Here is a 13,947-nt window from a genome sequence, read left to right as displayed (position 1 = left end):
AAGGACAGAAAAGTACTGAATCAAAGCACAGAAACACCAGCTAGCATGCGAAGCAATTCGATCCACGCACCACAGAATCTATGTTTTTAGAAAGTAGATTCTTGGAGATTTAAAGCATAAACTATGTACATAGCTCCCTCTGATGACCATTGGACACGATACAATGCGAGTCTCCTTTTATTTTTGTTCGTGCATTCAACTGACAGCTGACTGGTTAAATTCTAATTGCTTCCAAGTGAGGTCAGCAAAGGTATTTATCGAAAGGGACTGAACAACAGGCTCAACACACACATGCACGCGCACGCATAAGCACATACACACCATCTCTCCAGCGTGTTGATTTATGGAAACAATTATAATTCTGGTGGAGTCTTTCTGAGCTGAGAAAGTTTGTAGCTACAGTAGAGTGTCTCATGTTGCAAAAAGCAGACAACAGAAATGGAATACTTGGCTATCCAGCTCTTATCAACAGGAACAAGTAAGTTATCTCTCTTTTACGAGAACATTCAACAGTTTCTAATAGCTAATAACTTTTATCTTCGTTTAGCTAGATGCTAAAAAAGCATTAAGAAAACTATTTCTGTAAGTAAACTGAAAAGGGTAGAAATAAAAATACAGGGCTAAGACTATGAGGTCTGTTTTGAAATCGGAACTAGAGAAAAGTTACCGGGTAGATTGTGCTAACAGTGAATCTATAGGTACGAAGTAATCAGCAGAATTTTACCATGCATGAGAAAGTAGCTCAACTAAATCAATAGGGGATTTTAGGAAGGGCTTCTGAAGGCAGAACTGTGTTTACAATCAGTTTAAATGTCCGTTTATGTAAAAACTTGTGTGAGAGATCTCTATTGTATATACATTTGCATATTTTTTAAATCTGCCCAGCATGTCGTACATTTATGTATAGTCCTTTTCAGTAGCATAATGTATCCTTGCGTGTTTGTAACAACTGAGCATAAAGACTTACACATGCACCTTTTCTCACAGATCTTTTACTTTCAGTGCAAGCAGCAAATTCAAGTAGTACAGAAGGTCACGACAACAAAGGTTTTTATAACTTGTGTCTTTAAAGGATATTCTGACTGAAGAGATATTTAAGAAGCTCTTCTGTTTCGCCGTTAACTATTAAGGAATAAGGATCAGAATTCTAGAAGAGGGAACAATCTCGTTTAAATGAATCTGTAACTCGTAAAGACAGAAGGCAGGTCGGTGACCTAAAAGCAACAGTCTACTTGAGATTTAATTTTCATTATGTTGTTCATGAACACCCAGAACACTGCACTATAATGCACAAATGGATACTGACATGGATCCTGCCAATTTTGCTCTACAGATCATACTTTTACATTATCTTTCTAATGGGCACTATATCTTTAGCTTGCAATGACATGACTCCAGAGCAAATGGCTACAAATGTGAACTGTTCCAGCCCTGAGCGACATACCAGAAGCTATGATTATATGGAAGGGGGGGATGTAAGAGTGAGAAGACTTTTCTGTCGAACTCAGTGGTACATGAGGATTGATAAGCGAGGCAAAGTAAAAGGGACAAGAGAAGCAAACAACAACTACAGTAAGTAATAGCTTTGCTTTTCCTATTTCTAATTTTTTGGAAACGTACACATCGTTGTCTCCTATTCCTTGATTTATCGTAATGGCGAGAGAATTTTGTATAGGGTACTGATCATTGTATAAGACAAGTTTTCCAATTAATCCTACAGCAGGACATTTGTTATTGATTTTGAAATGCGTCATTTTAAATACTGCATTGTAGATCTGCTAATGTATTAGTTGCAGCTGGAAACTATTAGCAAACAGAGAGCCTATTTTAACAAGTGAATTAAGGTTGTAAGTATGAAAAAGTATAACCACAAACTCTGCCCATAAAACACTTAAGAAACATTAAACCACATTTATATAGTCCACAAACTACCTAGAAGTTTGGTGTGTTGGAGTTAACAATTAAAGCATATGCAATACTAGAAAGTTCAATGGAAAGAATTATGTAAACTCTCTTGCAAAATCTTTTAGATAGTTTGCCAAGCCAGGAACAAAATCTATTATAGTTTCTGCAGTTCATTATTACAATGATCATGATGCTGAAAAAATATTCTCTCCCCTTTCTTCCAAAATCATGACTCATCTAGAGAGAATGGACATACAATATTTTGCAAAGCTGTACCAAATACAATTTTGGAACTGGCAAAAGAATTGCTGTACTAATCTGTATTTTTCACACAAATACCTATATATCCTTCATTTACACTTGCAGGAATCAATTTTACAATCACTATTTTTGCCACTTTGGGTCTCATGTTAATACAAATATATTGTTCATTTAGAGAAACATGACATCTACTTGAAAAGCCATTATTGATACAACAGGAAAATACATAGGATTATATTGCATATTTCAAATCAAAATCATAAGGAAAAGGGGCCAGAGACGTGCTGATCTAGTGCTTATAGTCAACTGAAAGGACAACAATACCTCTAAGGGTAATATTAAATACAGTCTTAATGTAGGTTGTATGTATTATCATGCTTTTTATAACAGCAGCAGAAAAAGAAATCAATAAATCAAACCAAGAACTGGTAGTGTGATTCAGTTTTCAGCTGAAGTTGCCTATTTTCTGTAAGAACAGCACTTTTGCATGCTAAGCGCCTGGCTAGTGGGCTTCATAATTTATTTCTTTACTTCACGACTACATTAAGTGCTTGGCAGCTTGCGTGGCTAAAACTTCATTGACTAATGTTACTGTTCCTTTTAACATTTGTTTCCATATGTCTCCTTTCTTCCTACACTATTACGTAGTGAATAACCATATTCCTCTGCAAGACAACACATGGCTGGCAGCCAAATAAATTATTTGGTCCTTATTCAAGACGACTCCCATTGAGTCGCAGGAGAACATTGCTGCAATAGAGATCCATAGGGCTGGTTTTGAAATTAAATGTTGTTCCCACAAAAATCACTGAAAACAACTGTTACTGACGACTGCTGAAATAGTTTCTTCTAAATTGTTGCAGATAAGTGAATACCCACAGTACCCTTTTTTTGTGTTATTCTTTTAAGAGATTATGACAGCACATAGAGCTGAATAATTATATATACTTGCTTTTTTGTAGTTCCATGATGTTTAAGGAAAAGCTCTGTTAGTAATTTAGCATTATTTCAAATTCAAGTAAAGGTTCTCAATTCTCTGCAGGAGCCCATGCTGCTGAAGCACACTAATGGCACTCTGAAATGTTCTGCAGTGATACCATTAGAGGATATCAGGTCATCATGTGCTAAAGGCAATCCTTATTCTCCTGGTTTTCTGAACACTTAGTAAGATTTAGTGATAATTTTTAATTACAATTACAGAAAGGCAATCTTGAGTCGTTAAACCCTTATATTTACATTGCGGTGAAAAAAAAACCCTGAATTCTTTTTCTGGTAGATGCAATGACTACCAGGAAAAAAAATCAATCCAGCCATGAATGGTTTATCTCCTAAGTGATGTAAGCTATGATGAACTGACTCCACTAAATTTGATTGAAGTATGTGGGAAGTCTCCCACCATCTTAAGTTTAGGTCTCTTGCTGTAATTTATCTGTTGTACATTAGGAAATAATATCCAAATGCTTTTGTTGGACAAGTAGAACAGAGAAAACATAGGCAAAGAGGAGTGGAAAAATGTCAGCATTGATAATTTGGATTTTCTGAGCAACAACAAAATCGGTGCTGTGGAAAATTTCTCCTTTTTTTTGTCATACCCTCTATTCAACAGAACATGTAGGAAGCCTTTTAGAAGATGTGTTTATGGCTTTATGCTAAAATACCCATAAAGAAAATAATATGATGTGAGGGCAAAACCACAAAACAAACCAACCAAACAAAAAACCCACCATCCTAAAACACCCTCCTGGACCAATACACTTTCCCTAAGCAAAATTTTTAATATTAGAAGACTAGACAGGCAATTGTTATCCAGCATCTCTGAGAAGCATCATTTTAAACCCATACCCATAACAAAGACATATTAATCTGGATGTTCAAGTATTCCTATTCCATGATTTCCAGCTCTGAAAGTTACTAAAAGGTACATCAGACCTGTTCCTCGGGATGGAATCCCAGAACAGTTGCAGCCCAACTAATCAATGGGTATGAAAAGCGTTGCGTGGAGAAGTATATTCTTATTTTATCCTAATTTTCCACTCACATAATAACTAAAAGGAATCCTTTTCCCTTTTGAATCACTAACATGTGCTACTAAAATGAAACCAAGAAAAACCATAATATTTTTAATCATCATAACATAGCTTCATGAAGTTGCACTGACAGTGTTGCAGACAGTCAATTACTTGTTTTCAGCCCATGAATCGTGAAGCGTGGATAATCTGAGCAGCAATATTCACATTGAGAAATGTCTGTAGAATGATAACTTCATCATAACTTTAGCAAGTGCCAAAACTCACAGCTCCTCTCATCAGTCAAGACTATAAATGTAAGAATGCCAAGACAGTGAGAAATTAGTGGCTTTGTCTAACTTCCCTAGTAAGTTACAGAATAAAACACATATACACATCCTATAAAAGTAACAGCAAACAATGAAAGTGTTGAAAATTCTTTAAGATTTTAACTCAACATCACTAAATGTACGTAGATTGAATTTCCCTGACAAATTTCAACTCTGAACCAAATTCTCACTCACCAATTGTAATTAAGCTGTATTTATAATTCATGTTTCAAAACAGATTAGAAGTTTGCTTAGTCCAAGAAATACGCGTGTGCTGTTTCAGTGAAAGCAAACTGTTGAATCCTGTTTACAGCAGTGACGAGGTCGTTAGGTACCCGAGGAATACGATTCTGTGCACATTTCAGAAACGTGAAGGCAGCAGAGCCTTCTGGCGGACACAAAGCTGGTAACTGGAGAGTAAACTAAGCAGATCAGAGGACAGTGATCTCCAAAAATCAGAGAAAATCATTCTGCACCTGACAGCCTTGCTGTCATGCTGAAAACTAAAAGGCAGAGTGAGAACTGAGAGTCACATACTGAAAAACTAAAGCAAGAATTAGGAAGCAGCCAAGAGATGAGGTCACCCCGAAAAACCTGTCATTATTCATAAAAAATTTTCTCTTTGACAATCACTTCTTATACCTTTCCAAGCCCAAACAATTCGTTTTTTATTAAAAAAATCAGTTTTGTATCTCGTTCGTGTAAAGTCATCTAGGTGGGCACACAAAAGAGGCTTTTTGAATTCATGGTTGTAGAAAGTGAGAGTGACTGAACAAATCTTGGAGATAATGTGACAATTTGTTAACTCTTTATCTTTGATAGAAAATAAATCTCTCCTTACTACTGCTTACTCCTTTCAGTTTGTGTTTATGAATTTTGCCTGTTTGTACTTGATTTTGTTCAGAAAAAAAAGGCAGCAAAAAATCAGAGTTTATTTTGACTCTATCCAAGAGGATTTACAACTACGACTGGATGATGTTTTAGGACTTTCCACGCTCTGTTGCCTTTGGAATCTCATTTTAAAGACTTCAAAGGGTCTCTTAGTTACCAGAAAAGCCTTCCCGGAACCTGAATCCTAAGATGTCTGATCCTATCATATTCCATGTGTGCTCTAAACCCAGAAAGTGTCTATTTCTTCCTCTTTTCACTGGATAAAGCCAACCAAAAAAAAATAAAAAAAAAAAAGACAGTCTAGTGAGATCTTTGCACAAAATGGCCGAAATCCTCATTAAAATTTTTATCTCTGAAAACTATTTCTATTTTGATCAAAATCCAGCAAGCCATAGTTTTCAGCAACATTAAATGAACTCTAATTCAGTTTTGTTCTAACCTAAACCCTAACCGATGACAAAGCACACTTTATAAGCACCTTCGTGGTTAAGTACCCAAACTTGCTTTGAAATGAAAATTATTTCCAATAGCACTTAAATATGCATTTTAGGCTAAAACAAACGTTGGACTATGTTTGCTGTGCCACTATATAGTTTTTTATTTCTGTTGCTTAAATACCTGTTACACAGAGGAGCAAGAAGACTCAGTACCTGAAAATCAGATATTTCAAGGCAGGTCTTGATGTAGCAGATTCAGTTAAGGCTTATGTGTGTTCCAACCAGACAGAAAGTCTGTCTTTGCAAGTGCATTCTTGATTTTTCCAGAGGTTTTTGGTTCAATCGGTACTTTGGCATCAGGAGATGACAATCCTTCACTAATGTGAAACTGCTTTTCCTTCACATTAGTACTCCGCTAACCTTTTCAATTAGAAGAGATCTAATCCAAATGGCAGTATGTGGGTGTCCTCTCCAAACTCAGCCTGCAGTGCCAAGGATGACTTTCCCTCCTACAGTGGTTAACCCGAGCTAAATATAACAGATTTCCCTGCTCCCTCTCGAGCTCTTTGTGTAGCACTAGTGGTAGCCACCACCCCTCGAGTCTCAACCAGCAGAAGAGACTCTATTTAGCCTCTACCTTATCCCAAATCCCAGCTTTTCACCATCAGGTGCTGCTGAAGCTGGGCTTTAGCAAAGATGCAGGTAACAGACGCAGCTAAGTTATGCCTGCCTTACCGGGTCTACTGACTTTTTCGGGAAGAGAAGCCTTTGAGGGGAATGAGAAGAAAGGAGGGAGTAAAGTCTTGAACCGCTGCAGCACGATTCTTCAGATCTCAGATATCAGCGTCCAGATCAGTGCTCAGCTGACACAGTGTGACAGGGGTGTCACAGAACACAATACAAACTGAATTTACCTCCTGAGCCTTCATCACCTTGTCTATTCCACGCTATTTACCAGCTGAAAAACCTGTGTAAAGTCAGACTTTCCCTGTGAACACGAAGTGGTTGCATAAACCCTGTGAGGGCAGAACCAAACTCCTGGGCTTTGGCAGAGGCAGCAGCTTCCCAAGCTGACATACCCAACAGGGCTCATGTCTGCCCCTGTGTGTTTCAAAACCGGGGGGTGAGCTGAAATCAGTATGAGCACTGAAAAACACCTAACCTGGACCTATACACGTTGTGCTTAAACCGACTCATTTGACCTTGGTACACCTTTGTAATTCAGCTGCGACTTGGCAGTTTCTCTGAATCCCTCAATATTGGGGTTTTTCAGAACAGAGGAATGTTACTTTTTTATGGAACCATCAATCAGCTCTAGCAGCTGACTGCAGAAGCAGTTACAGGATACATTAAAAAAGATAAATTGCAGCCCCTTCTCCCCCACCCCCCCCCCCCCCCCCACTGTTTACAATTTCCGAACGTAAAAAAAATTTGGTATTGTATCATTAAGCATGTTATTGCTCCATCCTGAAGAAAATGTGCTGAAGGGGCCCTGACCTAAGACTCAAGAGACTTGAGGCTAATCCAAACTTTTAAGCAATTTGGTTACAGACTTTGGGAAAATTATTCAAACTCTGTGTGCCTTTATGAAAAAGAGTTATTCACTAGTAGATTATTAACTGAAATACTTGAAGTCAGTAGCTAGACAGAAAAACAGTGCTCAAATTAATCTTAAGGAAGACATTTTCCATCTAGGCAGATAAATTTTCAACCAAATTCTAATTCCTTTATAGTCAGTCTGCAAAACAAAACCAAAATCCACATAACTCCCTTCACAGCTTCCAGCTTTCTGTATTGTTTGAGTATCTGAAAGTGATTTTTCTAGATTTATAGGGTCCTGGAGTACAGAACAAAGCTGTTTTCCTCCCCTCCATCTTCCTTAAAGCTCAGGAAAACCAAGACACCCTAAAGCATGCAATTACACTGTTCCACGCTACAAGACGTATCAACTAGTAGTATATTTTGGAACAATTTCCTCATCAAAACAGAGTAAGTTTAGGCAAACGAAGGCTGTTGCTCTTCTTGGGTGGCACACCGCTTTCATTGCATAATTGACTGTCTATGACTATATTTGGCAACTGGATTTCAATTGTCTTTTTTGACCTTTGACCTTATTTTTAATTCTGGATATGAGCTGACGGAAAGGTCAAGTTAGACTTCTGGTGTACGCAGTTTAGAAACATTATTAAGAAAAAGTTAACAGTGAAAATTCCTATGGCAATAACATAATAGAGGTTAACAATCATAGCACTGAATTGTCACACTTTAAAACTTTCATAACACATGACATCATTTATACAAATGGAAAAAATTCTTTGTAACAATTGGTGCTGAAAAGCTGGAAGTGGATATTCACAGATGTGGCCCACAACTTCATAAAAACACACAACAAAAGCAATAAAAATACCAATGCAATCAATACGCTCTCTCGACTATTATTTGGCTTTTCAAATAAAGAACAAAACGTCAATTAAACTGTAATGGGATATCTTTTTTACAGCATTCACACACTGCCTACAACATGAACCTAGTACCTGCACAGTTCACCAGCAGCAGACTACCCTGTTCTAAACAGGCTGAATCAGACAGGTAAACCCCAGTTAACACTGGCAAAGCTGTGTCAATTTATGCCAACTGAGCGTTTGCTCTTTTAAAGTTACAGGAGGAATCTGACAATTCAAAACCAACAGGCTGAAATGATCAAAAAGTCTAGGTATTCTGTTAAAAACCCTGAAATTTTCTTTCATATGCAATCTTTCAAACTAAAGCATGGTCAGAATACTGATAGATGCAAAACTATAAACAGAGAAAACATGCCCATTTCATAGCATTTATAACCACAGTAACTTCTAAAATGGGGAGTAACAGACATCCCTCATCTCCACTTTTTGAAAAGCCCCATTAACTGGGGTTTTTTGAAGGAGTTTCCTGACATTAGCACCTCAACCTTTAACAGGGTATGTGCCTGAGCTTACTTCCAGTTTTGGTAAACTGGCCTGCTTTCTTTAAAACGTGTTAATAGACACTGGGAGGTGCTACAGACTATAAAAAGCAGCTGATCAGACTTCTTAGCCATTTTGATACCTTGGAATTTTGATATTTGTCTAAGTAGAAAGTAAAGTATTTCAAAACAGAAAAACCCCACATGTTAACAAGAAGCATATTTTCATTAATAATCTGTGCTAATTTTGTACATTTTCATTATGAACTTGAAATGTCAAGTGGAATTTGGTATTTTAATCAGAAGTGACTGTTTGCAGGAAAAAAAGGGACCCAGAGGACTTTACAATTGTAAAAGACAGAAATTATTATAGATGAACAAACACCTTACCTAGAGCTGAAAACATTAGGTGGCAGGAGAAATGACGGTCGCTCTCCAGTTGGGAAGGGTTGCCTGTGAACGTGTGCAGGAGCCCCAGCGCTGCCCAGGTGAGCTGGTGGCGTGGCTGGGGGGTGTTTGTGTGCACAGCTGTAAGCTGTAAGCCTGGCAAAGAGCTGGTTTAAACGCCTGACAGGTGGGTGGGAATGCTCACCAGCAGCTTCTTGGGTAGCACATGCACAACATCACATTACCACGGCAGATTTGCCCTCTGAGGGGCCTATGGGAACATTGAGGGTGGTGGTGTTCAGGTGCTCTAGCTATCCAGCAAGCAGATGGATTTGGGAGAAAATGTGGCTCCAGGTGACTTAAGGGAAGAGGGCAGCGCAGAGTGGGGAATGGAGGGACTCCATCCAGTGCTCATAGCTTCTGCAGGAAAGACCTTGAGAAAGCAGAGATGTGCTCCTCGACACAAACTCTGAAGTAAAATAGAAAGGATAACTGGATCCTGGAGAGTGCAGCCAGTCTCAGCACAATTGGGAAGTGCAGGTTTTCACCAGCAAAAGCACCTTCAGTTCCACCATGCTAGTTCATTTCCTTTGGAGGAGCCAATGCAGCTTAGGGACTGCACATAATGTGCAAGTGGTACAAAGCAACCCAAGCAGTTCTTGAGTGCTTATCGGTAAGACTTTACAAGGATCTAGGGAACTAGCTATGTAAACCCAGCACGTAATGATTCAAATAGTGAGACTTGCTTGTTAAGGCTGCCTTGCAACAAAAAAAAACAGATTTAGGTGGTGGGAAAGGCCAGTACAAGATCTTCCTCTGCAGCCGTCCTTTTGCTTGTGGGAAAACTGCACCCGAGGGGCGCTGAAGTCATCACAGCCTTATCACCTCCCAGTGCTACAGCAAATAACTGCAATACCTGGGCCCAGAGTGAGATTCATCCCCACTGAATTTCCCACCCAGCACTGTTGCCCGTATTAGTTTAGCACCACCTTACCAATACCAGGCTGTAACGTGGTACAAAAGGAAATCTGTGCCGTGAACTAAGCACATCTGACGACACATAAACTGCAAGCATGACAAATCTTCAAACACTACGCTGCCTACAAATGTTACTAATCAAAACCGAAATTGGATACAACTCCAAGAGGCTCTTTGCAAACTAGGTGGTGACAAAAAGCCATTCTGCCCACTTCCTAATGTAATCAAGTACACAGGTGGTTTGAGCCCCTTGCTCTTTTATTCCATCCTGCCGCCCCTGCAGCCGGGGTACGATGGTTTGGAGTGCTGGGTGTTCCCCCTCAGCATCTGTTTCAGCAGTGGGGAAGGAAGTTTCCTTACTGAGGCTGTAAAAGACAAACACTCTGGCATGTTTTCCCGCTTTACCAGCAGCATAACAGCCACACACTTGGGTGAATTGGCGTTGGAGTCTGTAGTTAATATTGATTAGTTCAAAGGAAACCAAATGTTACACGAATTTTGAGAGTAGCCTTAGGAGAGTTTGCTCAAATTATAAAGTAAATGGCAAGAGTCTTACGCCACTAGTATTTGTCCCTTTAAATGCCTCTGAAGTCGAGCAGTGAAAATAAGACACCTTTTAATAAAACCATTCTTTTAAATAATTATACACCAATTTCAACCAGAACGTTCAAATTAGCAAACTGGTACTCAGGCTACTTGATTATAAATGCCAAACTAGAATTACTTAATATGCCTTCATTTCTGACCAGGTCTTTGTGTGACTTGGGAAATTCAGTCTATATTGCTGAACGAAACTGTCATGCCCCAAAACTGAAGAAAAAAAAATTACCACATCTTTCTAGGAAATTATTACCACATCTTTCAAGGAAATCATGCTCTGATAATTTTTTTAGCTAAGTAATCCAGTGTTTTGAATTTGAATTCATCTGTTTTAATCGTGTTATTCTAGGACACGTTCTGAATGATTTAATGAGAATTTCTGAAACAGCGCTTTCATCCAGAAGGAACACTGGAAGCAAAACTGGTCTATACCCAGATCATCAAACTAGCATTAAACCAAACTAGGCCAGCAGAAGAATTTTACAGGCGATTCATAGCATATGAGCCACAACCCCTCAGATTTAGTAAGCGGTCTAGCTCTGATCCAACCAGATTATTAAAGAGAATGCGGTGAGTTCCAATGGCTGTATCATTCAGCAGAAAAGGTTCTAGAGATAGAAGATATATTTACCATAATTATTGTGAGAAATTAACAGTGAAATTATTCAAAACTGTTTAACATTTGGAATGCAATAAATACCTCTCTTTGCCAAAATAAGATTAAATACTAATCCCATTTTTTCTTCTTATATAACAAAGTATTTTATAAACACAAGCTAGTATTCTCTACATAGCCTTATCAGACAGGATCTGTGGACAACCCAGAGACAATTTAAGTGCTCACAAGTACTCAAAGGACATTTCAAGTTAAATTTCAAAAAGCAGTACTTAAGCCTAAGCCTCATAGCATATACACGGTGCTTCCACTTCATAATCACTTCAGTTGATATTTTCAAAAGGGTGCAAGTAGCCACTGTTGTGCAACGTGTGAGACAAAATAAATAATAGACTCCACATTTCCTGACTTTCTCCTAATCACTCGCAAGCCATCATCTTGTATCTGTAAGATGAGCAGTTTTTTTCCTGCTAGGGCAAAATTTAAATATATGATTGCCATTACAAAAAATCTTTTTTTCCCTGTCTCCCCCTTCACATTAGCTGTTCACTCTTTTCTGTCTGCAATACCATTTTGTTTGGGGTATATCCATATATGACAAAATTTAACAAACATCAGTCTTGTACGAATTGCACATGAAAGTAATCATGCTTATTTTCCCAAACAATTAGCTACGTAAATTCCAAAACTAGAATGGAACCGATCACCCCTTTGTGGGTGATGCAGGAAAACACAGGACATTTCTGCCTGCGTACAGCACTGTAAATATTGAAGATTTTGGATCACAACTTATTATACTGTCTTCTTGTTCATACTTCAACAACGCAGTTATGGGTACTTTCCGTTGATCTCAGCGCAGCAAAGTAGAATTGCTACTTAGAGCTCCCGTTTCATGAGTTTATTCCGGCTGCAGACCCATCACAGTGGGATGGTTTCTTGCTTTGTTTTGCTCTTAGCAGCTATCTGGCAGCTGCATCCCAAACCAGCCTCTGTCCGTGGATCCCTGCAGGATTATACATGCATCATCTGCAGTAAGCGCATGTGCTGCAATTTACCTCACAGGTGGTACTGCACCAAAAAAGTCGGATTCAAGCCCTGCCAGACTGTGTCATATTTATTTCATTAACATAGATTTCTACATGAAAACCAATTTCCTTCTCTGTGTGCATGGCATTTGGCTGAAATACATCCTCAACAACACGGAGATGTAATCAACATGAGAAAGTGATCGTTGAGAAGTAACATACAGCCAAAATATGGCTGTTCCATTCATAGTGACGTACTGAGGAACTATCGAGAACTATCATTAATAGTCTAAATAGTTGCTGTTGAAAGTCAAAAAATACTGCACAGCTGTGGAGGAGTTAAGTTACTGACTAGTGGAAAAGCTATCGAATCCTGTGATTCATTAGGAAAAGTTTGCTCAGGAGTTGAAAGCCCCATATTAGGAAAGAGACAAATAGGTGCCGTTTGTGAAAGCCTGGCTCTACTGAAATCAGTGGGAGTTTTGGTACTGATGCCTGTCGATGGCTTGAGGGGTTAATTTAAAAGGATGCCAAGTAATAACTCTCGCTTCTGCAAATCCATGTGCTTTTACTTTAGGATAGGGTTTCATAACAATGGTAATACAGACTGGGCGTAAGGAAAAGTGAAATTCCTGTTCCACCATTAATCTCTTCCCGACTTGCAAGTGAGAATGACTCATCTGTATCATACCAACATCTATCTAGAAGCAACGTTGCTATCTCTATTGAGTCTACTCAAGGTACGGGTTTAAGAGAGTAATACACTGGAATATACTAAACTTAGGATATTTATCTTGAAAAATAGTTATTACTTTTCAAATATATGTGCAAAATTATGTTTCTGCCTAAAAGATATAAATGGAAGTTTACTTTAAGTTTTTTTTGAACAATGTAAAAACCACAGATCCACTTATCTATACTGAGTAGAAATTGGTTGCTTTACTCATACTGAATATATATTTAATGGTTGAAATATAATTTATTTTTGTAAAATTCTTTCTACCATACACCATCTGCATTCACATATGAATCAAGACAGTCATGGAGGAATTAGGGTGGCACAAAAAGAGCAAGCTTAGAACAGCAAAAGCACTTTGTTTTGTTTTGTGGGGTAAAACCCCATCATCTTCTCAGTCAATGTTGGTACTTTTTCTCCAGCTCCTTCTTGAAATAGAGCTGAATTCACAAATATTTTGAGCAAAGAAATAAAAGGCTGCTTCTCCACTTTAAGTGCTTGGGAGAGCCATAATTGTTTTAGTCAGAACAAAAAGCATAGCCAATTCTTCACCAAGCACAGGATTTTGTATATACTTGAAAATGAACCACTACGGGTTCAGCCAAGCTCTGTGCTGGTGTAACTTCATCTTGAAATAGAGCTGAATTCACAAATATTTTGAGCAAAGAAATAAAAGGCTGCTTCTCCACTTTAAGTGCTTGGGAGAGCCATAATTGTTTTAGTCAGAACAAAAAGCATAGCCAATTCTTCACCAAGCACAGGATTTTGTATATACTTGAAAATGAACCACTACGGGTTCAGCCAAGCTCTGTGCTGGTGTAACTTCATGGTCTTC

At 38.4% G+C, this 13,947-nt stretch overlaps 1 protein-coding gene across 2 annotated transcripts in view; it reads left to right on the top strand.

Moving 5' to 3' along the window:
• Positions 1 to 269: 269 nt before the first annotated feature.
• FGF7 (fibroblast growth factor 7) overlaps positions 270 to 13,947 on the top strand; it is a 29,495-nt gene continuing 15,817 nt past the window's right edge. Inside the window, exons 1-2 of one of the 2 annotated variants that reach the window (XM_010157409.1) lie at positions 270 to 478; positions 1,003 to 1,572. In XM_010157409.1, coding sequence (XP_010155711.1) covers positions 1,287 to 1,572 — 286 coding nt within the window. In that variant the 5' untranslated portion in view covers positions 270 to 478; positions 1,003 to 1,286. Of the gene's footprint in view, positions 479 to 987; positions 1,573 to 13,947 lie in introns of both variants that reach the window. The other variant, XM_010157410.1, reaches the window with a different exon arrangement.

The sequence above is a fragment of the Eurypyga helias genome, unplaced genomic scaffold, assembly GCF_000690775.1.
Source record: "Eurypyga helias isolate BGI_N326 unplaced genomic scaffold, ASM69077v1 scaffold4748, whole genome shotgun sequence".
Classification (NCBI taxonomy): domain Eukaryota; kingdom Metazoa; phylum Chordata; class Aves; order Eurypygiformes; family Eurypygidae; genus Eurypyga; species Eurypyga helias.
The sequence above is the reverse complement of the archived record's forward strand: the minus strand, read 5'-3'. Positions and strand labels throughout refer to the sequence as shown.